The 26822-nt window shown below is 45.6% G+C and overlaps 1 protein-coding gene and 1 long non-coding RNA gene across 3 annotated transcripts in view; one reads left to right on the top strand and one right to left on the bottom strand.

Moving 5' to 3' along the window:
• The window catches only part of depdc5 (DEP domain containing 5, GATOR1 subcomplex subunit), a 69162-nt gene extending 58653 nt beyond the window's left edge, over positions 1 to 10509 (top strand). Inside the window, 10 exon segments of the mRNA XM_056406408.1 lie at positions 2915 to 3027; positions 3170 to 3253; positions 3490 to 3622; positions 3716 to 3815; positions 4034 to 4273; positions 4727 to 4896; positions 5574 to 5745; positions 5807 to 5867; positions 7798 to 7880; positions 8107 to 10509. Coding sequence (XP_056262383.1) covers positions 2915 to 3027; positions 3170 to 3253; positions 3490 to 3622; positions 3716 to 3815; positions 4034 to 4273; positions 4727 to 4896; positions 5574 to 5745; positions 5807 to 5867; positions 7798 to 7880; positions 8107 to 8405 — 1455 coding nt within the window. The 3' untranslated portion in view covers positions 8406 to 10509.
• A 9059-nt stretch (positions 10510 to 19568) lies between these two features.
• Positions 19569 to 25584, bottom strand: LOC130188744 (uncharacterized). 2 transcript variants are annotated; one of them, XR_008830640.1, is made up of 8 exons: positions 24585 to 25584; positions 22116 to 22256; positions 21826 to 21980; positions 21567 to 21703; positions 21070 to 21163; positions 20778 to 20951; positions 20511 to 20638; positions 19569 to 20381 (listed from the first exon to the last, which is right to left on the bottom strand). It is a non-coding gene; the product is annotated as an uncharacterized LOC130188744 (long non-coding RNA). The 2 variants fall into 2 exon arrangements; XR_008830641.1 differs by lacking the exon at positions 22116 to 22256.
• Positions 25585 to 26822: the final 1238 nt, after the last annotated feature.

The following is a 26822-nucleotide window of genomic DNA, read 5'->3' as shown; positions in this document are numbered from 1 at the left end:
TCATCAGTTACAATGAAAAGGGTGACCACTAGGGGTCATCAGTTACAATATAAAGAGTGACCACTAGGGGTCATCAGTTCCAATGAAAAGGGTGACCACTAGGGGTCATCAGTTACAATATAAAGGGTGACCACTAGGGGTCATCAGTTACAATATAAAGGGTGACCACTAGGGGTCATCAGTTACAATATAAAGGGTGACCACTAGGGGTCATCAGTTACAATATAAAGGGTGACCACTACGGGTCATCAGTTACAATGAAAAGGGTGACCACTAGGGGTCATCAGTTACAATATAAAGGGTGACCACTAGGGGTCATCAGTTACAATATAAAGGGTGACCACTAGGGGTCATCAGTTACAATATAAAGGGTGACCACTAGGGGTCATCAGTTACAATATAAAGGGTGACCACTAGGGGGCAGCAGTTACAATGAAAAGGGTGACCACTAGGGGTCATCAGTTACAATGAAAAGGGTGACCACTAGGGGTCATCAGTTACAATATAAAGGGTGACCACTAGGGGTCATCAGTTCCAATATAAAGGGTGACCACTAGGGGTCATCAGTTACAATGAAAAGGGTGACCACTAGGGGTCATCAGTTCCAATATAAAGGGTGACCACTAGGGGTCATCAGTTCCAATGAAAAGGGTGACCAGTAGGGGGCAGCAGTTCCAATATAAAGGGTGACCACTAGGGGTCATCAGTTCCAATGAAAAGGGTGACCACTAGGGGGCAGCAGTTACAATATAAAGGGTGACCACTAGGGGGAAGCAGTTCCAATGAAAAGGGTGACCAGTAGGGGGCAGCAGTTCCAATATAAAGAGTGACCACTAGGGGTCATCAGTTCCAATATAAAGGGTGACCACTAGGGGGCAGCAGTTACAATATAAAGGGTGACCACTAGGGGCAGCAGTTACAATATAAAGGGTGACCACTAGGGGGAAGCAGTTCCAATATAAAGGGTGACCAGTAGGGGGCAGCAGTTCCAATATAAAGAGTGACCACTAGGGGTCATCAGTTCCAATATAAATGGTGACCACTAGGGGCAGCAGTTACAATATAAAGGGTGACCACTAGGGGGCAGCAGTTACAATATAAAGGGTGACCACTAGGGGGCAGCAGTTACAATATAAAGGGTGACCACTAGGGGTCATCAGTTGCAGTATAAAGGGTGACCACTAGGGGTCATCAGTTGCAGTATAAAGGGTGACCACTCGGGGGCAGCAGTTCCAATATAAAGAGTGACCACTAGGGGTCATCAGTTGCAGTATAAAGGGTGACCACTAGGGGGCAGCAGTTACAATATAAAGGGTGACCACTAGGGGTCATCAGTTGCAGTATAAAGGGTGACCACTAGGGGTCATCAGTTGCAGTATAAAGGGTGACCACTCGGGGGCAGCAGTTAAAATATAAAGGGTGACCACTAGGGGGCAGCAGTTACAATATAAAGGGTGACCACTAGGGGTCATCAGTTCCAATATAAAGGGTGACCACTAGGGGGCAGCAGTTACAATATAAAGGGTGACCACTAGGGGGCAGCAGTTCCAATATAAAGGGTGACCAGTAGGGGGCAGCAGTTCAAATATAAAGAGTGACCACTAGGGGTCATCAGTTCCAATATAAAGGGTGACCACTAGGGGTCAGCAGTTACACTATAAAGAGTGACCACTAGGGGTCATCAGTTCCAATATAAAGGGTGACCACTAGGGGTCATCAGTTCCAATATAAAGGGTGACCACTAGGGGGCAGCAGTTACAATATAAAGGGTGACCACTAGGGGGCAGCAGTTCCAATATAAAGGGTGACCAGTAGGGGGCAGCAGTTACAATATAAAGAGTGACCACTAGGGGTCATCAGTTCCAATATAAAGGGTGACCACTAGGGGTCAGCAGTTCCAATATAAAGAGTGACCACTAGGGGTCATCAGTTATAATGTAAAGAGTGACCACTAGGGATCATCAGTTATAATATAAAGAGTGACCACTAGGGGTCAGCAGTTCCAATATAAAGGGTGACCACTAGGGGTCATCAGTTCCAATATAAAGGGTGACCACTAGGGGTCATCAGTTCCAATATAAAGGGTGACCACTAGGGGGCAGCAGTTACAATATAAAGGGTGACCACTAGGGGGCAGCAGTTACAATATAAAGGGTGACCACTAGGGGGCAGCAGTTACAATATAAAGGGTGACCACTAGGGGGAAGCAGTTACAATATGAAGAGTGACCACTAGGGGTCATCAGTTGCAGTATAAAGGGTGACCACTCGGGGGCAGCAGTTGGTGTAGACGTCGGGGACAACTAAACAAAGTTCCGTAAAGTTGGAAAGATATTTGCAGATCAGGACTGTTCTCTCGGCTCCTGGAATGCGATACTCAACGTTTGGTGGTGACTACGTTGTGCTGAGGCAGCTCACTGCTTACTCACTATTTATAATGTCACACACAACCGTGTTATAGAAGCAACAAGATGCTGGAGCCAGGACTGTATCCTCAATAATGTTCACGGGTTTGAAGCAGACATTATTGATGGCTTAAGTATCTCCTGAATATGATCCTAACCGGTCGAATGAAACTAAAATATGATAAAAAGACTGAACCAGAGATTGGTTCTCTTGAAGGGCATCATTATAAGACCCTAGTCAGTGGTGTGGTCCTGGTGCCGCTGACCTACTGGACCCAGACTGCTCCTGGTTATCAGGACTCATCTACTTTATGTCCTTGCATCCCTGTTATCTGTCCCTCTTCCATGTTTCAGGATGTCTGAGTGTGAGTGCATGTTGTGTATGTGGGGCTCACAGTAACCTCCTGTACGGTGAACAGAACTCAGTTCACCTCCCCATGTCTCCTCAGTGGAGGAGTCCACAGAGATGTTCTCTGGACCTGTTCATGAGTGAAGTTGATGTTCCTGCAGCTGCCGGCTGAAGCCAGCGAGGCTGCAGACAGAGCAGCTGCAGACAGGGCAGTGCAGCCAGCGGTGACGGCTGCAGGAGAGGCTGCAGCCAGCAGCTGCACCGCTGACACCAGGTGACGAGTTTATGTACTGCAGGACACTTTAAATAGGGACATCATGTTTACTCCAACGTTCCAGTACATTCTTGTAAACCTGGAACCAATGAGCTGATAGAACTTGAGAATCTGTCCACTGACCTGTGTCACCTGTCCACAGTGGGCCGTCTGCAGTGGGAGGAGCCATTGCTCTGTCCTCTTCCTCAACACTCACTGAGATCCTGGAAGCCATCAAACACCCCACGTAAGCTGCTGTGTGAGGGGCTCCCAGACCAGTCCCATGGCTACTGGGACCAGTGTGTGGTGGGAGACATGCATATAGTTCAGTTCATTTTGTATTGTCACAAATGTGCCTCCAACACAGACGACATCCTGACCTTTGACCTCACATCGGATCAGGAACGAATATATCGAGGTATCTTTGGTGTTCCGAGGTTCTACCTCTCCTCTGCATGTGCCTTTGTGCCTCTGGTCTTACAGGACAGGCGTCCAGCTGCTGCCCGAGCAGAAAGGCCTCCCACTCAACTGCTTCATTAGCGTGGAGGTCGTTCATTGGCTGGTCAACAATGTGGAGGGCGTGGCCACACAGGGGATGGCCGTAGACATCATGCAGGTAAGAGGTCAACATCACTGAAAAGAAGTGCAACGAAGGCAACCCGTCAAACTGCGTATGACCAGCGGTCCCGTGGCTCTGTTCCCTGAGCAGAAGATGCTGGATGACGGCGTGGTGGCCCACGCTTCTGGAGATGCCATGCGCACCTTCGTCTACGGGTTCTACTTCTACAGGATCGTGGGGGAGAAGGACGGTACGCGGCTACGACTGTGTGTAATGTGGCAACCCGGGTCTTGGACTCACAATGAGACCAGGACACTTAGAGGAAACGGGATGGGGTCCAACTTCACCTGAAGAACCCTTTGGCCTTCAGCCTTGTCTCGGGGGGGGTGGGGTGGGCAACCAACCTCTAATGAATGTCAGCTCATTGGTCATTAGAGGGCGTTGTTGTTGACCTTCCTGTCCTCTCAGGCTCGACCCCCCAGCCTCCCCCCATGGCGGCTGGAGTCTGGTCCCCTTCGGCCCTGGAGGACTTGGCTCTGTTCCAGAGGAAGTGGTTCGAGGTGGCCTTCGTGCTGGAGGAGTGACGACCCTGTGACCTGCCGGCCTTCCTCCTGCCCTGGCTGCCCAGCCGGCCGGCCTCCTACGCCAGCCGGCACAGCTCTTTCAGCCGCAGCTTTGGGGGCCGCAGCCAGGCCGCCGCCCTGCTAGGTACACCAGACCAGGTCCCCCTCATCCAGCCAGACCAGGTCCCCCTCATCCACCTAGACCAGGTCCCCCTCATCCACCTAGACCAGGTCCCCCTCATCCACCTAGACCAGGTCCCCCTCATCCAGCCAGACCAGGTCCCCCTCATCCACCTAGACCAGGTCCCCCTCATCCACCTAGACCAGGTCCCCCTCATCCACCTAGACCAGGTCCCCCTCATCCAGCCAGACCAGGTCCCCCTCATCCACCTAGACCAGGTCCCCCTCATCCAGTTGTCTGGGTCCATATATGTCGATGTGCAGCTGGTGGTGTGGAGCACATGATGAGTGTCTCCTATGAGACTCTGCTCTGCATCACATGACCTGTAATGCAGAGCGTCCTGTTCTAACCACCTCCCCTTCCTGTCTCCTCCGCCCCTCCCCTTCCTGTCTCCTCTGCCCCTCCCCTTCCTGTCAGCTGCCACCGTCCCGGAGCAGAAGACCGTGACTCTGGACGTGGACGTGAACAACCGCAGTGACCGGACCGAGTGGTGCAGCTGTTATTACCACGGCAACTTCTCCCTCAACGCCGCCTTTGAGATCAAGCTGCACTGGATGGCCGTGACGGCTGCTGTGCTCTTTGAGATGGTAACGAGACGCCACCTGTCACTGAGCACACGCCACCTGTCACTGAGCACGCCACCTGTCACTGAGCACACGCCACCTGTCACTGAGCACACGCCACCTGTCACTGAGCACGCCACCTGTCACTGAGCACGCCACCTGTCACTGCACACGCCACCTGTCACTGCACACGCCACCTGTCACTGAGCACACGCCACCTGTCACTGAGCACACGCCACCTGTCACTGCACACGCCACCTGTCACTGAGCACACGCCACCTGTCACTGCACACGCCACCTGTCACTGAGCACACGCCACCTGTCACTGAGCACACGCCACCTGTCACTGAGCACGCCACCTGTCACTGAGCACGCCACCTGTCACTGAGCACGCCACCTGTCACTGCACACGCCACCTGTCACTGCACACGCCACCTGTCACTGCACACGCCACCTGTCACTGCACACGCCACCTGTCACTGCACACGCCACCTGTCACTGCACACGCCACCTGTCACTGAGCACACGCCACCTGTCACTGAGCACGCCACCTGTCACTGCACACGCCACCTGTCACTGAGCACGCCACCTGTCACTGCACACGCCACCTGTCACTGCACACGCCACCTGTCACTGAGCACACGCCACCTGTCACTGCTCTTATATTACCCACAATGCTCCTGCCCCGTGTCATGTGACAGGTCCAAGGCTGGCACCGGAGGGCGGCGTCCTGCGGCTTCCTGCTGGTGCCGGTGCTGGAGGTTCCCTTTGCGCTGACGTCCTACCTGTACGGAGACCCGCTGAGAGCGCACCTGTTCATCCCCCTGAGCGTCCACAGCCTGCTGAGGGGCGCCAGCGACAACCTGTTCGAAGGTACGCGGCTGACTTCCTGTCCGTGTACAGCAGCTCAGTCCCACTTCCTGTCTGCCAACAGGTTTTGAACCCGAGACCTACTGGGACCGGATGCAGCTCTTCCAGGAAGCCATACTCTACAGGTTGTTGTTGTTGTTTTCATGAACCTTCCATTTGTAAGTGCATGCCAGCTGTGGGGGTCTCCTACTTGAACCACTGCTCTCCCCATAGTTAATGTTGGGGTGCCCTTGAGCAAGGCACTGAACCCCCAGTGGCTCCTTAATAACTCCGGGTGGCCAATGAGAGAAGAGGTCACTCACTGGATCAACACAAGTGTACGTACACTTCTATTGGCTCTGAGCTGGAGCTGTGGACTGGCCAATCACAGCGCAGCATGGGGCATACGAGTCACTAGGACCCACTAGATCTGACCCACTAGATCTGGTCCACTAGATCTGGTCCACTAGCTCTGGTCCACTAGATCTGGTCCACTAGATCTGGTCCACTAGCTCTGACCCACTAGATCTGGTCCACTAGCTCTGACCCACTAGATCTGGTCCACTAGATCTGGTCCACTAGCTCTGACCCACTAGATCTGGTCCACTAGATCTGGTCCACTAGCTCTGGTCCACTAGCTCTGGTCCACTAGATCTGGTCCACTAGCTCTGACCCACTAGATCTGGTCCACTAGATCTGGTCCACTAGATCTGACCCACTAGATCTGGTCCACTAGATCTGGTCCACTAGATCTGGTCCACTAGCTCTGACCCACTAGATCTGGTCCACTAGATCTGGTCCACTAGCTCTGACCCACTAGATCTGGTCCACTAGATATGTTCCACTAGATCTGATCTGGTCCCCACTAGATCTGGTCCACTAGATCTGACCCACTAGATCTGACCCACTAGATCTGGTCCACTCACTAGATCTGGTCCACTAGCTCTGACCCACTAGATCTGGTCCACTAGATCTGGTCCACTAGCTCTGACCCACTAGATCTGGTCCACTAGATCTGGTCCACTAGATCTGGTCCACTAGATCTGGTCCACTAGCTCTGACCCACTAGATCTGGTCCACTAGATCTGGTCCACTAGCTCTGACCCACTAGATCTGGTCCACTAGATCTGGTCCACTAGATCTGGTCCACTAGATCTGACCCACTAGATCTGGTCCACTAGATCTGGTCCACTAGCTCTGACCCACTAGATCTGACCCACTAGATCTGGTCCACTAGATCTGGTCCACTAGATCTGGTCCACTAGATCTGGTCCACTAGCTCTGACCCACTAGATCTGGTCCACTAGATCTGGTCCACTAGCTCTGGTCCACTAGATCTGGTCCACTAGATCTGGTCCACCTGACCCACTAGATCTGGTCCACTAGATCTGGTCCACTAGATCTGGTCCACTAGCTCTGACCCACTAGATCTGGTCCACTAGATCTGGTCCACTAGATCTGGTCCACTAGATCTGGTCCACTAGCTCTGACCCACTAGATCTGGTCCACTAGATCTGGTCCACTAGATCTGGTCCACTAGATCTGGTCCACTAGATCTGGTCCACTAGATCTGGTCCACTAGATCTGGTCCACTAGCTCTGACCCACTAGATCTGGTCCACTAGATCTGGTCCACTAGCTCTGGTCCACTAGATCTGGTCCACTAGCTCTGGTCCACTAGATCTGGTCCACTAGATCTGGTCCACTAGATCTGGTCCACTAGCTCTGACCCACTAGATCTGGTCCACTAGATCTGGTCCACTAGATCTGGTCCACTAGATCTGGTCCACTAGCTCTGACCCACTAGATCTGGTCCACTAGATCTGGTCCACTAGCTCTGACCCACTAGATCTGGTCCACTAGATCTGGTCCACTAGATCTGGTCCACTAGCTCTGACCCACTAGATCTGGTCCACTAGATCTGGTCCACTAGATCTGGTCCACTAGCTCTGACCCACTAGATCTGGTCCACTAGATCTGGTCCACTAGATCTGGTCCACTAGATCTGGTCCACTAGATCTGGTCCACTAGATCTGGTCCACTAGATCTGACCCACTAGCTCTGTGTTCCTCTTCAGGTTCGGCTTCGTTCACGACAAGTTTTCTGCTTCTTCTTCCAACTTCCCCTCTGAGAACAAACCTCAGTTCATCCACGTGACGGGTCAGTGACACACACACAGACACACACACACACATAGACACACACAGACATACACACAGACACAGACACACACACAGACACACACAGACACAGACACATACACACACACACACACACACACACACACAGACACACACACAGACACATACACACACAGACACACACACAGACACACACACACACTCTCTCTCTCACACACACTCTCACACACACACGACCCCCCCAGGCACCGTGTTCCTGCAGCTGCCGTACTCCAGGAGGAAGTTCTCCAGCGGGCAGCAGCGCAGACGCAGGAACTCGACGGCGTCCGGCAGCCAGGGCCCGTACGGCGCCGAGGAGCGGGCCGGCTTCTACTGGGCCTACAACACCATGCTCACCAAGGCCTGGAGGACCGGCGTGCTGGGGGACGAGCGGCTGGCCGACCGGCTGCTGCGCGACTTCACCGACTTCTGCGCCAACAAGGACAACCGGCTGCTCGCCCTGTGGGACGGCTGCCAGGAGAAGATGAACGCCAGCGCCCCCTGATGGCCGTTATTCACAAGGGTCCTTCGGGAGGAACAACACTGGCCCTTTAATCAGGAGCATAGGCCCCGCCCCCTGAACGCTGTTGGGGTCATGACGTTGAAGAGCAGGTTTTTATAGCCAATAATGGGATCAACGGATCAAAAGTATTTAATAAACCATGAATTCAAAATACTCTAAAACATCTAATCTAAATTTGTTTCTGACATTAAAGTAACATTATGTAACAATTGTACCTTAAAATAACAGCTTGAAAAAAATTGTGCCACTACAATGACTTTTAATATGGCGATTTGCGCCTCCGCCATCGGGGGTCTGTGAGGAAATAACTCCGCTATGTAGGATTCTGGAGCCGCCCGCTCCGGGGCGGATGGACTTCGACCTGCTTTCTGGCAGTGATTACGCAATGTCATAAAGTGCCACTCCACGCTCGCAGCTCCAGTATAAGGGGAGCTTTTTTATGTAGCTTGTTGGTGTTGTCAACAATATTGTATTCGATCACACGTACTCCACATTCAAACATTTAGAAAACAACGTATATAGGCTGAACACGCGATCGGTATTTCATCTAAACTAAATGTTGTCATTCTTTTGGTTATGTTGTTTCATTCGCCCTGAGCAACTCAATCAAGGGGAAAAGGTACAATACGCTAAAAAAAAAAGGGAATGGGCGGATCTGCGAGTTCTGGTGTTAACTCTCTCTGCTCAAATGGTCGTAAAAGAAAAACACAGTCGATATGCGGAAACCCAAATGTTATTATATTAAATCAAATTCAACACATTCAACACATACACTACAAACAATCAAACCCACTCAAAACGAAGTATAATCCCCGGATCCCGACAGTCCCATAGTCTTTGCAGTCCCCCAAAACAAAAGTAAATGACTGCACGCGCACACCCCCCCCCCCCCACCCTCCTCCCCCCAAAAGCCGGCAAACAGCTGACCGACCAGGCGGAAACGTGGCGAGGCGCCGCGGTCACTCCCCGCGCTACTTCACCCTAGTCCGGTCGGTGCTGGGCCAGTTCAGTGTTCCTGCGCAGTCTTCTATTAGTGATCCCGCCCGTTGGTATGAATCCAAAATAGAAACAGTCGCCGGATTGCTGCCGTTCTGAGTCCGCCGTCGGTCAGCGCGCTCCAAACAAAAAAATCTCACGTCACCTCCCCCTCGTCACCTTTTATAACCCGTGACACGTACAAATAATAACAATAATAATAATTATAATACAGGACAACACATGATCCCAACTCAATACAAGTGTATGCGAGGCTGCGTCTATCGTAACTGGGTATTTACGACACTGAAGTAAACGTTAAATACCTAAAAACCTGAAGGGGGCGCTAAAAGGGAAAAACTACATAATGGGGCTTTAACATCATTCTTAACTGGAATGTTAAGTTGTTATTACAATAACAGGAATAATTAACACATAATTAGTATCAATGGAGCAAAGTACACCAATAGTACTAGAAGTGATACCGGCATTAACAAAGATGAAATACCTGATGTGAAGCCCTCAGAAATCGTCTCCTTGTCCAGGTCTGCCCATGTCTTTTCAATATCAATATTGAGGTCTGTCGGTCAGTGTGCAGGTCTGGCCTCTTGACTGTCCCAACTGAGAAGCAACATTGAGCAAGAGTTATTGGAAAAGTATGAATCCTATTAGACTACTTGAATTCAGTGGCGTGCCGTGGGCCTGGGGCCTGGGCCTTCAGTGAGGTCCTACACAGTCCCACCCGAATTAATCCACCTCCTATTACTATCATTATGATGCCATGGCTCTAGACACTATACAGTTAGACAGAGACGCAGTATAACAAGGCGTTGCGTCACCTTGAAATTGACATTTTTATTCAGGGAATTGCAGGGGAAAAGTACAATACAGTTCAACTAATAGGCAAGAACATATTCGAGTGCAACAGAGTTATATTAATATTCTTCTTCTATCCATTTCTGGTCCACAAACTTTGAGCTTTAAGTCCAATTTTTTTTCTCCAGTGTGTTCACTAAACAGCGCATTGTCGCACCCAAAGCAGTTTCACCGTGATGATGAAAGTTCCTGTTTACCAAAACACATGACACAATAATGAATCTTTTCAATAGTTCCCTCTTGTTCTTCACCTTTTCATTGTGCAGCTCCGTTGCCCTGCGCGCTTGTTCGTTGATCTGTAGATCCGCTCGGGTGTCCACAAAAGTTTTCAAAGCACCATTGCTTGTAGGTGCCGAGCCGTACTTTAGACAACTCAAGTGTGCAAAGCCAGTGTGGCTCCAAACACCAAATCGATCACTTGCAACAGGCATTCCCAGCAGTCCGGTGTGCAGAGCTTCTCGGAGTCTGTGAGCCGTTGGTAGCGCTCGGAGTTGGAACTTTGAAAGTGGCGAACGAACCTCTTCCCCGCCTGTGACGGGCTTTGTAGCGTCGGCGTCGGTCTTAAAGTTCGTCTTGAGAATGGCGTTATAATTATATCCTCGACCAAATCCATATCTTCTCCTCCTTCCGCCATTGTGGGTTGAAAAAACAGCTTAGTAGTACGCAAATTAATTCGTTCATCAAATTCAGTTTCCTAGTTCTGAGGTTCTGCATCTACCTGCCCATAGGACCCGCCTCTCAATATTGGTAATCCAATCAAAAGACGTGCACGCACTAGGCCTGCTAGCTGCTCCTGTGCTGCTTCCGGGGCCTTCTAGAAGGCCTAGAGGAGCCAACTCTAAAGCTGATTGGTTGACACACAATTTCAGAGCTGTCGGGTGACCAAAATGTTGCCGCGCACGCAGCCACACGGTGGCTCAAATATCAGGAAATTTGAATTAATGTGGCGTTGTCCCCATGTTGTCCCCATGTTGTCCTCATGTTGTCCTCATGTTGTCCCCATGTTGTACCCATGTTGTACCCATGTTGTCCCCATGTTGTCCTCATGTTGTCCCCATGTTGTCCTCATGTTGTCCTCATGTTGTACCCATGTTGTACCCATGTTGTACCCATGTTGTACCCATGTTGTCCCCATGTTGTCCCCATGTTGTCCTCATGTTGTCCTCATGTTGTACCCATGTTGTCCCCATGTTGTACCCATGTTGTACCCATGTTGTCTCCATGTTGTACCCATGTTGTCCCCATGTTGTCCCATGTTGTACCCATGTTGTCCCCATGTTGTACCCATGTTGTACCCATGTTGTACCCATGTTGTACCCATGTTGTCCCATGTTGTCCTCATGTTGTACCCATGTTGTCCCCATGTTGTCCCCATGTTGTCCCCATGTTGTCCCCATGTTGTACCCATGTTGGCCCATGTTGTCCCCATGTTGTCCCCATGTTGTCCCCATGTTGTACCCATGTTGTCCCCATGTTGTCCCCATGTTGTCCCCATGTCGTCCCCATGTTGTACCCATGTTGCCCCATGTTGTACCCATGTTGTCCCCATGTTGTACCCATGTTGTCCCCATGTTGTACCCATGTTGTCCCCATGTTGTACCCATGTTGTCCTCATGTTGTACCCATGTTGGGCCCATGTTGTCCCCATGTTGTCCTCATGTTGTACCCATGTCGTACCCATGTCGTACCCATGTTGCCCCATGTCGTACCCATGTTGCCCCATGTTGCCCCATGTCGTACCCATGTCGTACCCATGTTGCCCCATGTTGTCCCGTGTTGTCCCCATGTTGTCCCGTGTTGTACCCATGTTGTCCCCATGTTGTACCCGTGTTGTACCCGTGTTGTACCCGTGTTGTCCCCATGTTGTCCCCATGTTGTCCCCATGTTGTCCCCATGTTGTACCCATGTTGTCCCCATGTTGTACCCATGTTGTACCCATGTTGTACCCATGTTGTCCCATGTTGTCCTCATGTTGTCCCCATGTTGTCCCCATGTTGTACCCATGTTGTGCCCATGTTGTACCCATGTTGTCCCCATGTTGTACCCATGTTGTACCCGTGTTGTACCCGTGTTGTACCCGTGTTGTACCCATGTTGTACCCGTGTTGTACCCATGTTGTCCCCATGTTGTACCCATGTTGTCCCCATGTTGTACCCATGTTGTACCCATGTTGTCCCATGTTGTACCCATGTTGTCCCATGTTGTACCCATGTTGTCCCCATGTTGTCCTCATGTTGTACCCATGTTGTACCCATGTTGTACCCATGTTGTACCCATGTTGTCCCCATGTTGTCCCCATGTTGTACCCATGTTGTACCCATGTTGTACCCATGTTGTCCCCATGTTGTCCCCATGTTGTGCCCATGTTGTACCCATGTTGTCCCCATGTTGTACCCATGTTGTACCCTGCATTCTGGCCTGGCAAAGGTCTTTTACGAGGCATCTTTGCTACCTTAAATAATTAAAATGTTTTTTAATAACTCTACTCTCATTTACAAAAACATGACTAATTCTATTGCACAAATGTCCTGTCTTTAAGTTAAATTCTTTATAATACATCTTACTTGTTCAAAGAGCTGTTTGGAACATTTTTGAGAGGGTCCTTTTCCTAGGCCTGCAAATAAAGAGATAAATGCTGTGTGGGCCGCCTTAACAAACAATGCTCTGATGTGTTGAGCATGCAGGATACCAAGAGGTTATACCAAGAGGTTAACAAGGTGCTCTCCTGCTGCTTCTTATGACAGCTGAGTTTACATCACCACACAAAATCACACGCACAAACACAACACATTATTTCAAGATTTAAAGTTTAAGAGAGTGAGAACTTAATTGAACCACATGTCATTAACAGGGCTCTTAAGTTTTGAAGACAGGCAAGAGTGACATATCTATCCAGGATGCTTTATTTTCATTGGTTGCTGGATTAAATCTTACAAATACAACAGATACGGTTTCTTCTGATTGGCTATTGTGTAGCCCAGGCCTATTCAACTAGCGGCCCGTGGGCCGGATACGGCCCGTTTGAGTTTAACTACGGCCCGCAAGACTGCCTGCAAATCAGTATAGCTTGGTAAGAAAAAATAAAACGGACGGACACGCCTCTTTTATACATTGAGACATCTAACCCAGAGCCATTGAGTTTCACTGTTGCCTCAACCAAACCTGTATGTTACATCTTTATGTTACGCACCGTGTTGGTTGCCGGTGTTACACCCCTCCTGGTTTTCAAACCTACTGGTTTCCCTGCGCGTGCGTTGTGTTCTCTTCACATCTGCAGCGGGGCTCTGTCTCCCTCACCAGATTCGTCACACATTCAATTCAATTCAATTCAGTTTATTTGTATAGCCCAATTTCACAAATTACAAATTTGTCTCGGAGTGCTTTACAATCTGAACACATAGACATCCCTGCCCCAAAACCTCACATCGGACCAGGAAAAACTCCCAAATAACCCTTCAGGGGGAAAAAAAGGGAAGAAACCTTCAGGAGAGAACAGAGGATCCCTCTCCAGGATGGACAGAACAATAGATGTCATGTGACCAGAAGGACAGATTCAGAGTTTAAATACATTCAATGAATATGACAGAGTGGATGAATAGTTCATAGTAGGCATATTCCACGATGGAGACCTCCACGATCCATCAGGCAGATGGCGGTGGGGAGGAGGAGTGGGCGGAGTCTCAACAGTAGGCGGAGTCTCAACAGGACAGTGGCGTAGTCAGGAGCAGGAATTCCACGACCCAGACCTCGATGATCCATCAGCAGTCTCATAGGGTCCGATGACCCCATGAGACGTAAAGTCAAAAGGACTCCGGGGAGAAAGCAGAGTTAGTAACGTGTGATGGAGAGATGAACATTCATCCATAAGGAGAGAAAAAAGAGGAGATAGGTACTCAGTGCATCCTAAACGTCCCCCGGCAGCTATAAGCCTATAGCAGCATATCAAGGGGCTGGACCAGGTGAACCTGATTCAGCCCTAACTATAAGCTCTGTCAAAGAGGAAGGTCTTAAGTCTACTCTTAAACGAGGTGACTGTGTCTGCCTCCCGGACTGAAATTGGAAGCTGGTTCCATAAAAGAGGAGCTTGATAACTAAAGGCTCTGGCTCCCATTCTACTTTTTAAGACTCTAGGAACTACAAGTAGTCCCGCATTTAGTGAGCGTAGCTCTCTAGTGGGGCAATATGGTACTACAAGCTCCTTAAGATATGATGGAGCATCACCAATCAAGGCTTTGTAGGTTAAGAGAAGAATTTTAAAAGTGATTCTTGATTTTACTGGGAGCCAGTGCAGAGCAGCTAGTGCAGAGCAGCTAACATATTGCTGGAGATCTTTAAGCCACCGTTCATATCCATTTGGGCGATTACGATTGTATAAGTGAGCAGCGCATCACAGCCACGTATGTAGAAATACATTTTCGAAAAAATAAAAATATAAAGATCGCCCCACCTGGTTTCGATCCCTTTCACGCAAAATGAGTCTGCACTCAAAGACCCGCAGTCTGTGCGCTGCGCCACCAGATATTAGTTTCATCCCAAGTCATTTATATATTGATCCATTAAGTCACATTTCTTATGTTTTCATGGGAACAGTTTGGTTGAAGGGATCTGAAACAACTGGTTACCTTGAGCGGATATTTACACTTTGAAACATGTTTATAGTGACGCTTGTTCACAACACTTTTGCCACACAATACCGACGCATTTTCGTGTGTGACTGTTTACCTGTGGAAATATACATTACTGTTTTTAATTTTTAGCCATTATTTGATCAATATTCTGTGCGGCCCTCACACCCCCCGTGATTTTCTTATTCGGCCCACTTGCTACTGAAGTTGAATAGCCCTGGTGTAACCCATTTCTTTTTTTTGATTGGCTGATAAGTGGCTCCTCACAGCAGAACTCCTGGGGAGCGCTTGATTCCTCCACGGTGAGGGCGGCGCGGCTCATGTTTGCGCGCTGCGGCACATTAAAACATCAAATAGCCGAGAGTTGGGTTTTTTCAGCGTGAGAAATCCGATGTGTGGCGGGAGTGCGTGACGTAAGACCGAAATGCGTGACTGTCCCGCTCAATGCGTGACACTTGAGAGCCCTGCACTAACACACCGTAGTCTCTGCTCGTTGTGTCTGTTTGAAAATCTTCTTCTGTTGCTAACTCCGGGACTCTTTGGGGTAAACAGGATGTCTATGCAGCGAATAGGTTTATAGATATTATATTATAGATATTATTATTATATTTATATCCGCCTCACCCGGAGAGCTACCTCGATTGTGAATGACACCAGCCCCCCTGCACAGTCTGTTCAGCCTCCTACCCTCTGGAAGAAGGTGTAGGAGCCTCCGTTGCCGCACCACCAGACTCAGTAAAGCTTCATACACCAAGCTGTCAGGAAGCTAAATTATCTCCCCTCAGTCCTCCCAGCCAAATCCTCCAGTTTGACAGGAAGCTGAAAATCCCCCCGCCCCCCTAAAAAATCACTCAAGACTCTGCACTTTAATCACTTGTATTCACTTGTTTAAAAATTGTATTACGTATTTATAGTATTTATTTATATATAGTATTTATAACAACTGTACGTGAATCTTTATGTTTACTTAGTATTAGGAAATGTCTTGTCTTATCTGTTGTGCCTGTGCACTTTTATATGTTTCACCGTGGGAGAGTGGGAAACGTCCTATCGATTCCTTTGTATGTCTAACATGTGAAGAAATTGACAATAAAAGCTACTTACTTACTTACTTACTTAGATGCGCTCCTTAGCGCCATCTATCGTCGCGGAGTTTGAAAAGGAACCAACGCGCCTCGGCCCAAAATCAGAATTTCTTTTGCCGTGAGAAATTGGTTGTGTGGCGTGAGAGCGTGAGAAAACATGCAAAAGCGTGTGTCACACGGCGAAACCGTGAGAGTTGGTAGCTCTGCCAATTTTCATTTCCATTCACTTTAAGTTCCCAGCGCCCGCAATGTTGATTCTGAAGGCCTGAGGGCAGATTTTAGCCCCCTGGCAACACACGATGGCTGAATATGATTGGATAAAAGATCTAACAGAAAGACCAGCCCTCTAAATCTCAACCTGGGGCTGGCAGCAGCGCAACCAAGGGGAAAGCTATGAAATTAAGAGAATAACTCTTACTCTGGGGAATAATTGAATACATATGTGTGGGAAAATATATTTTAAAAAAAATTATATTCTGATGATGTTTAGGCCAGCACATGTTGACGGCCCACCACTGCTTGAATTCAATATCATATAAAATGTATTGAACCGGATAACTCTGTTATATGATATAAACATCAAGCTGGGCTACTTTTAAAATTAGGTTTGCTATCGGAAGAGCTGCACATTGTAGATCTGTTGATGCACAATACAACAACTTCTCATTTTGTGGACGAGGGCGGATAAGAAACGTAAGATAATGTCTCTGAGACATGGAGCCACTTTCCAGTTGGCATCAACATGACTACGGGAGGATTATGGCAACATTGGTGACAGCAGTACTGAAATCCACTTTCCAGGACTTTCTGCATTTTAAAAACTTTCTAAACACTTGTATATCTGAAGTGGCACTTTCTCATCATGTTCACGAGTTAAACTTGATGGAAAGGGAATAATAACAATATATACAAGGCCTTATTATTGAAAACCATATCTTAAGTCATCATCGAACGTTCCAGTACTTCATTCAATACCACAGTCAATCAAACTTTGTCTGTCAGTCAAATTAATTTAAAGGCTAAATCAACCTTCACTTATAAAACACCAACAGTTGAGTGTGAACTCTGTTTCAGACGTGTTGCTAACGCAGACAGCCCGAGACTGTAGGCTTTATATATTGTACGACGGGCTTTGCTGACATCTAGTAGTCATCATTGAAGATTCACTGTTAAAAGAAATGCACACACTGTTGTGTCTTTATGCTCGATGTATAAAGTCACTGTTATAGTTGTATACTATTCGTGGGTTATCTAAATCACTGTTAGATACAAATGCACGGAGACGAGGATGCAGCACAAGTTAGATCTTTTACTCGCGGGATAATCACCCAACTCCCAGGCAAGAACAAACTATCACCGAACTCTGTAGTGGTGACAGTCAAATACAATCGAGCACCGAGTGCTCGATCCAATATACCACGCACACACAACAGCTTGAAGATAAACGGACTACTGCGCTTTAAAAAGTAGTTCGTAGACGTTTCTGATTAATAATTTCAACAACCTTTCAATAACATCTTTATTAGATGAATTATTAATAGCTGACCGTTTAATAGATAATATTGAGATATTGAAACTGAAGAGGTGTTTGATAAAAGTAAAAGTAATCTTTACAAGCGCATACATTTTTGAAGTGAAGAGGCCTCAACTAATTTGCTGGTCGCCTGGCAACTGTGATACACTTTCGTTCATCAAGATGATGGTGAGCGGGGAGGAGCTTTTCTTCAAAGGTGAGTTGAAGATGAAATTATAACGGTGATAAGGGCATTATATCGTATGCGGGAATCTGGGTTTTAGGATTTCATCTTCATTTTATATTCATTCAAATTAACTCTATAAACACGTTCAGCCAGCAAGGTCATCGCCATCTGGTAACTAAGTTAACACTAGCTAATGTTAGCTAGCTAACGTTCGCGAGCTAATGTTAGCTAATGTTGTTTTAATCATACTCGTCATACATTACATTATTTTTACGTCACTTTTCTTGAACAACTAATGTTAAGTTCCAGTACTCTAACTAACAATTTAGATTGTTGAGGCTTTTAAAATCTGTTACAAGATAGGATGTGTAATATTTTTTCCGACATATTTCTTGAGCGAGTTAATTAGTTGCTCCCAGTTTTGTATTAAATTGTAGCGTCTTCTTTATAACAGCTGCATCTTTGAGACTTCACCAACATGGAAGGGCGGACACGAGCGCGATCAAGAGGCAGAGCACGTGGTCAAGAGACTGCGGCACCTGGAGCGGTAAGAGCAGCTCTACTTAATGGATCATCTTGACCTTACTTGACAAATAATGTTTATTTAGCACCGGGCTCACATCCACCTTTTATGGAATGTCACTTAAGTACAAATAAATGCAGTTCAATCAGATGGGGATGCAGTCGATGGGCCAGAGGTCCACGCCTCCTCTCCCCATTGGAGCCTCTGGGAACCCGGTCAATACTGAACACGCCCACTTTATCACACAGTTTAGCTTTTAATGTGCCCATAAACACAATTGTAGCTCAACGTGTGAACACACATACTCCAGGCTACGAAACCCTTCAGCACATTTACATGTGTTACACTTTAATATATATTCATAATATCCAAATCTTATGCATTGCCACTAAAATGAATTGTTAAAAACAACATTACAAAAATGCTGCTTCTACCAGTCGAATGGTTTGCAAGGGAAATGTTGCATACACAGCAAAATCCGGAGTGTCAATTCAACACCAATAGAGTTAAATTCAACACTTTGAAAGTGTCTATATTGGTCCACCCTATTTTGAGTTAAAACTACACTTTTAAAAGTGTTAAAAGATCAACACTGTGATAGAGTTGAAGCAACTCTCTCAATAGTTGACATTTAACCCTTGTGTTGCCTTCGGGTCATTTTGACCCGAATCAATATTACACCCTCCCCCCGCCTATGGGTCATTTTGACCCGATTCAATGTTTCACCCTCCCCCCGCCTATGGGTCATTTTGACCCGATTCAATGTTTCACCCTCCCCCCGCCTTTGGGTCATTTTGACCCGATTAAATGTTTCGCCCTCCTGTTACCTTTATATTTACTAACATATTTTACCCTTTGGGTTCAATTTGACGCCAGCAATTAAAACCTCCAGAAAATTATTAGAATTAATATTGTTTTCCAAGTTTAAGTGTGAGGCACTTTATGTTTGTTTGTTGACTACCGAAAGAACACCGACATTAAACATTGAATGGGGTCAAATTAATCCGAAGGCGGGGGGAGGGTGTAATATTAATTCGGGTCAAAATGACCCGAAGGCAACACAAGGGTTAACACCAGTCAACAGGCCAGTGTTGAATTTACACAACACTAGTGTGCAGTGTCAGAATTTAACACTATCTGTATATTGTTTTAACACCGACTAGAGTTGCTGAGCTAAGTAACACTATAGGGGATTTAAAATTAAACTCTGTATTTTACTCTTGTAGAGTTGATTTATATATATATTTTAACACTGTCGGGAGTTATAATCCTCAATGCTATATATGGTACAATTTTACTTTGGAATTCAGTATACTCCTAGTATTTAATTACAAAGAAGAAAATCAATACAAAAGTTTGTTCAAATAAAATTGTATTTTCAAGCCCACCACAAACATAGCATTTGCATTACAATAACATTTCTTAAATGGCAGCCTCAATAGTACAGGTCACACAAAACAATAGCACGGGTCACACAACATGGCACAATGTATATTTTTTCATCCATCTCATTAGATAACTGTTTATTATAGGGTCTATAATAAATCAACTCATCAATAGAAACAACATTAAAAGAATCATCCCTCTCCTTGATACAATAAGCACTGAAGTGACAGTGACAGCATTTGTTGAAACAGTGTCCCGGTGCAAACGAATAAGTTGTTTCTTGAACCCTGAATAAGTGCAAAATAATATAGAACATTCCGGCTGTCCACATTTCAAACGTAATGTCTTTCCTAGATATAAACCATGGTAAAATCTCAAATGCTTACAAAGCAACATAGAACTTCTGTGGTGTAACTTGCAGATAAAACAAATCAACATATTTGCATCCAAGGATGTGCGTCACCTCAGATACTTGTGTTCAGCAGTCTTGCTCTGAGCTCCTTCACACGAGGACTTTCCTTGGTACTTCCCACATCAAAGTTGAACACAGTTGTTTGGATGAATGTGTAGAAGCTGTTAAGGGATTCGTGGTAGTGAAGACTGAAGATGAAGTGGGCCTTAAAGAGTTCATCGAAAGCTGCCAGGGACGTCTGAGCCTTGCAAGGGATGGCCTTGTGGTCAACGATGACATAGAATCTTTGGATGTTGTTCTTCTCTTCACCGACACACAGGAGGATGGGTTGTCCTGGTTCCAAACTCTCAAGGAAGGTCTCAACACTGGCGCCAATCTGGAAAAAACAGAAGCATGAGGAACAATTTTAATGGCCCACTACATTACTAAAAACATATGTGCCTCTTCACAAAAAGAGGCATTGCGAATACAACTAAATAAATAAGCATATAAAAACATTGCATACCCTCAAATATCTCACAACAATTTTGATTGCTTGATGCAAGCTAATTTTAGGACTCTTCTTGGGTCCTTTTGCAGTAGGGGGAAGTAGGTGAACCAGCAGTAGGATGCTTGACAGGTCACTGTCCCAGCCTAGGGGGAAACCAGAAGAAAGTAGAAGATTTAACAAAGACTTACATGTGAAAATAAATATATCCACATTATGCTCAGACAAGATTTCTGAATCAGGCAAGTAAATTAATGTTTTAAAAAGATAATGAGCGATGCTTACCAGACGCATCTGAGGAGTGATGCCCAGACAACAAAAATGTATCTTGCTCTTTGGTCCAGCCTGATAGGTACAGGTGGTTGAGCATCTCCGAGATAGAACTGCAATGTTGCGCTGGACTGTCTTTATCCTTCAGGCCAAATAACCAGATCCACTGTCAGCATCATAGAAGTGCTCCTATAAAATTCGAGAAGAACAAAACTAAACATAACTGATGGGTCACAGCCAAACAAGGCAAATTCAGAATAACCTCCCTGCATACATTGTAGTATAAGCCATTCATTTACAAACTTACATATCCATTTGTTGATTAAGGATCCCCCAGGTAAGGAAATAGAGTGGTAGTGCCAAGAGCGTATTTTGTTCGCACATAGGTTGGTGGGATCCTCCTTTAAAAAGTAGAAAAACATATTATTTTTCAAACTTTAAAATTGTAAAATGTTAAACTAAAATAAGTATTATTATCAAGAAAAAAGCAAAAAAGACAGACATCTCTAAAGTAAACTATATTAATGCAAACAAATGATTTGTGTTATCATGATAACTATTAGTCTTTTTGTTTACAATTCCCGTGGCTTCTTTTGCACTGATCATACATTCGCCCGGTTTTCCCATTGGCTAATTTATTTGTATAACTTAATTGCTTTAATATTTTTGCTCCAGAAATGAGATTATATTTTATATATATATATATATCATTTAATAATGTGACAGGGTTCTGTAACAACTGCATCTTATGCTATGAAGAAAACATAGATTTAAGGTGGGCACCAGTGAACATAAAATGCTTACCCATGAACTTCAATCATGTCAGCCACCAGTAGGTTTATCATATGTCGCCGGGTACCATCCGTCAATGTCTTTGTTTTGTCATATTCATGCAACACCTTTTCTCCCCCTGGCTTGGACTGAAGAACATCTCTCACCATCTAAAAATAAAAAGAATCAGACAATAAGTTATTATGTTAACCTTTACGGCAACAAGAGCACTGCTCGTTTGGACAATGTCTTTGGGTTTCAGTTTTATGAACAAATGTAATGTGCGATATACCGCTTCAGCTGATTCCCGATCGTCGTGGGTCCTTTTCCTCCCACCATCGTTCTCAAGAGTTATTGTTGCATCAGATGAATCAGAAGGCACAGAGGATACGGTGTCTGACACATTCGACTCAAAGGAAATTTCTGCTAGCTCTGGTTGAAGCACAACTGCAAGACAGTTCAAAGAAATACACACACAAAATTGGTTATACCGTCACAACTCTACAATACTAGTCAGAAAAACAGCTCACAGTACATTACAGTTCATGATCCTCATTTTTCCCTAACAAAGCTAAATCTTACCTCCAGACTTTTCTGTGGACACATTGACGGTAAGGTCCCCTGCTTGTAAAAGTTCCTCAACCACATCTGCATCCACCTCTGTCCCTGATTGATCCGTCAAGTGCAAGTCTGTCTGTAGAGGAAGACCTAACTTTCCTATTACTGAGAGAATATCAGATTTAGAAAAATGGTCCTTTGTAAACTTCTATTGACACTTTTATTATTATAATGTCTGAGCAGTGTGCAGAATATGTGATATAAATTCCCCATCATACACCAATTGTCCATTTTGACTTGCTCACAAGACATAACAATTGGTCAACATAATAAAAAAACAATTGATAGGCGAGGCAACCAAACATTACTTAAATTAATATAAAAAGACACTATAACATGGGTGGGCAAACTTTTTGACTCGCGGGCCACAATCGGTTCTAAAATGTGACAGAGGGGCCGGGCCAGGAGCTGTTGGACACGCAATGTAATTTATTAAACCTGGAGATTGCGTCTGTTTTTTATACATTTCAATTTAAGGTGCAAAGTTAAAGTGGCAGCACGGTGGCTCAGTGGTTAGCACTGTCGCCTCACAGCAAGAAGGCCCTGGGTTCGAATCCCGGTCGTTCCAGGTCCTTTCTGTGTGGAGTTTGCATGTTCTCCTCGTGTTCTCCTCGTGTCTGCGTGGGTTTACTCCGGGTCCTCCGGTTTCCCCCACCATCATAAAGACATGCACCGCAGCCTCACCCCGGTCGTATGGATGTGAATGAATGTTGGTGGTGGGGGAGGGGCCGTAGGCGCTGATTGGCTGTCAGTCTGCCCCAGGGCAACTGTGGCTACTGATGTAGCTCCACCACCACCGTGACTGTGTGTGTGACTACTGGACTCTGAACTGTAAAGCGACTTCGAGTGTCTAGAGAAGCGCTATATAAAATAAATGATTATTATTATTAAAGTAATCAACATTTACTGGAAAGAGATCAATGGAATCACTTTCAACATTCAAAACAAAGTATTACCCAACAAAATACTCAAGCTCAATAATTTCTAATTGTTTTAAACCCCGCAAAATAATGGACGGATTGTCCTGAGAGATAGACTGTATTAAATATCCTGCCTGCAGCAGAAACTAGAAATGGGTCTTTAAAGTGAGGGCGATGTGCGGCGTCATCTGGTCAGCATGTGTATGAACCCGTCACAAACAGACAGCGCTTTACTCGAGAAAATATGACCCTAAAGCTGACAATTGAAGTTCGATTTTTAAAAATTATTCATATCTCTTCTGAAAACACACCTTTACTCATGTGGACGAACTGTTTTGGTGTTTGAAATTGGTTTACCAAAGGTCATAGGTTCACAAAAGCAGTGAAATATCTGAATACAATGCTAGATACATGTAATTGCACCTGTCCATCCTGGAGAGGGATCCTCCTCTGTTCTCTCCTGAAGGGTTCTTCCCTTTTTCCCCCTGAAGGGTTATTTGAGAGTTGTTCCTGATCCGATGTGAGGTCAAAGGTCAGGGATCTCTATATGTACAGATTGTAAAACACTCCGAGACAAATTAGTAATTTGTGAAATTGGCCTCCACAAATAAACTGAATTGAATTGAATTAAATAAATGAGGAAAACCAAATTTTGTATTACCGTTTTTTTTGTAAAAAATGATGTGGTCTGTCACACATTCACCGAAATGATAAAGATGGGACTGAGAAATGACTTCATATTGCAGATAAAGTTTCATGGGGTGTGTGCAAATAAAAAATGAACATTACATTTTTTAAAAAATAAATATGTATTGTACATAAAAAAAAAAAAATCTACATAATATACATGTTGAGAAATAAAAAACAGAACACAACTATTGACAGACTATTTACAATATGGCTTCACTATAATAACATCATGTCATCGTGTCACGAGACCTCTCTGTTGGCCGGGCAGGTGGAGCTGCAGGTGGAGCTGCAGGTGGAGCCTCTCTGTAAAATACAAGACTAGTCAGCACCGCGCACAAGTTACGGACACCGGGACGGACACCGTGACACTAACATGTAGTAAAGACCCTTACCCGGTCCAAGTGGACCTCTTCTGGCTGCGTGTTCCTCCTCGTGGCTCTGCAGCCCCTCCAGGCTCCGCGCTGCTCGCCAAAATCACTGCGGCTGTTTCTAAATGAGCGTCACCTGTGTGGTGGGAGGTCCTTTGTGATTTACTGAGTGTTCATTGGTTGTTTTTTTCGCAAAATGTTGACAGACAAACGGATTGACAAATCACGGTGAAGGGTTTCGTGTGACGAGTTCTTTCCGCGCCAACGCACACCGGAAGTAAACAAAGTCGCGATTTGGACAAGTTCGGCGGGCCGGATTAAAAAGCCTAACGGGCCGGATGTGGCCCGCGGGCCGTAGTTTGCCCATGTCTGCACTATAACATGAACTGACATTCAAGCAAATAATTAGTTTACTCCAAACAGATACAGCTGTGTAATAAACAAGTAATACCAACCTCTCAATAAATGTATTGTAGTCTTCATAGCCTGCTTCGGTTTCTGCCACCTTAACATACTTCTGACTTGAACCAAATCTCACCTTGACCAGCATGTTGTCCTACAAAGAAAAAAACAAACATTCATGAAAAGTCTAAAACTCATGTTTTCTTTTCCCCTTGCCTTTTCTATGCCACCTGGCGTCGACAGTGTACAACTAAATCAAATTAATGTGCATCATACTTGTGTGACTAACAATTTTAAGTCACTTAAGTGAACGATGGGAGAGCCGGGCGCTCCATGCAGTCGCAGAAGTCAAGGCGCTGCCACTCTCCCAGTTTTCAATAGCGGCTCTGTTAAGCGCTTTACCCGACGAACGTGTCCCGAGGTCGGCCGCGAAACCGCCAGGTTACCCGCCCGTTATGGAGGACATTTTTTAGATTTTCAACCCGCCCAAAGTGATCGAAATTCGGACCCCAGACTTGGGCAAACCACGCCGAATCATAGAGCCACGGATAATCTTTAATTCGACTGGAGGAAGTTTTCCTTAAGCGGGTCCATAAACCGCTTAACCCGACGAAAGCGGGTCGCGCATTCTCCAGGTCAGGACATTTTTGGAGTATGAAAGGGGCTTAAAAGAGCCTGAGTCTGACCTTCTGTTTAGCTAACTATGTGTCGGCCAGAACAGCAAGCTTGCACATCTCTTCACGTCTCCATTGTGCAGACATGTTTGTCCAAAGCATGTTTTAATTACTTTACTCCTTCTGACATTTGCATTTTTCCGGTCACGCATTATATCGACACACACAAATGCTAGCACAAGTTCTTGACTGTACAGGCTAGCTTAGAACATTAGCCACATGGCAGCCCTACCCACAGGCATCGACACACGGACATACAAAATAACTTAAATTGCAAGTAGATAATGTCCACATGATAATACATTGACTTTCCATGTATTTCAAATAACTTCAGTTTAAATTTGAACCAAAACCTTGAAAGTGCAAAGAGCAGAGTGGAAACGTGGCTTACCCCAAAAAGTCCCGACACTAAGAGGAAGTAAAGCTAACGGAACAGTGAGATAAATGCAGTCAAAATAAAATGCTCTCGACATTTCACGACAACCCCCACACATTTCTCTTTATTTAACCCTTGTGTTGCCTTCGGGTCATTTTGACCCGATTCAATATTTAACCCTCCTGTCGCCTTTGGGTCAATTTGACCCGATTCAATGTTTAATGTCGGTGTTCTTTCGGGAGTCAACAAACAAACATAAAGTACCTCACACTTAAACTTGGAAAACAATATTAATTCTAATAATTTTCTGGAGATTTTAATAGCTGGGGTCATATTGACACCAAGGGTAAAATATATCAGTAAATATAAAGGTAACAGGAGGGTTAAACATTGAATCGGGTCAAATTGACCCGAAGGCGACAGGAGGGTTAAGTGTCTAACCTTAATATGAAGCCCAATAGACTTGTTTAAATAATTTAATAAACACATGTGGGCGAAATGGCAGAAATAAACGAAAAGAAAAGAAAATAGTGGACAACATAGGATAATTGTTAACCTGCCTTCAAAATAAATGTCTGTGCTCTACCATTACAGAATTCTTTTAAAAAATTACAATTACGGTTCATAATATAACGTGATTGCAACGTGTGTTGATTATTCTAATTTCTTAATGAGAAAAAATATCACTATTCATCCTACTTGGCTAACATCACAGTCTTTGGCTCGCTAAACATTCTTTTTTATGCTATTCGGTTCGCTAAACATGCTGAGCTGGATAGCTAGCTAATGTTAGCTAACCATCAAGGATATACCTTTTCCAACGTTAATGTTACCTGTAGAAATACACACTAGGGTAGAACATTTAATGAAGAGACATATGCGGAGACATACTTTCACACGTATCATCCTAGTCACAGTTGGAATGATGTACTCTGAACATGTCCAGTCCACAGAAAAGAGTCTTGAGTGTTTGTCTGGCTGCGTCAAACAATCTCCCGCCTCTTTCAAACATGCAGCCTTCTGGGGGATGGGTAACACTAGCTGTAGTGTAAAATCAACACTGTAGAGTTGTTTGCAGATTATGCCATTTGACTCCCTGTATTAACACCAACTCATTTTGAACAATAACTCTCTTGGAGTTTATTAACACTAAACCTGAGTTGAAATAACTCTATATTTTAACACTCAACCCTAACACTGAACATCCAACACTTTCGATTTTGGTGTGTAGGCATATTTTT

This window comes from Pseudoliparis swirei, chromosome 23 (assembly GCF_029220125.1).
Source record: "Pseudoliparis swirei isolate HS2019 ecotype Mariana Trench chromosome 23, NWPU_hadal_v1, whole genome shotgun sequence".
NCBI lineage: Eukaryota > Metazoa > Chordata > Actinopteri > Perciformes > Liparidae > Pseudoliparis > Pseudoliparis swirei.
Note: the sequence above shows the minus strand (reverse complement) of the source record. Positions and strands in the feature narration are given on the sequence as shown.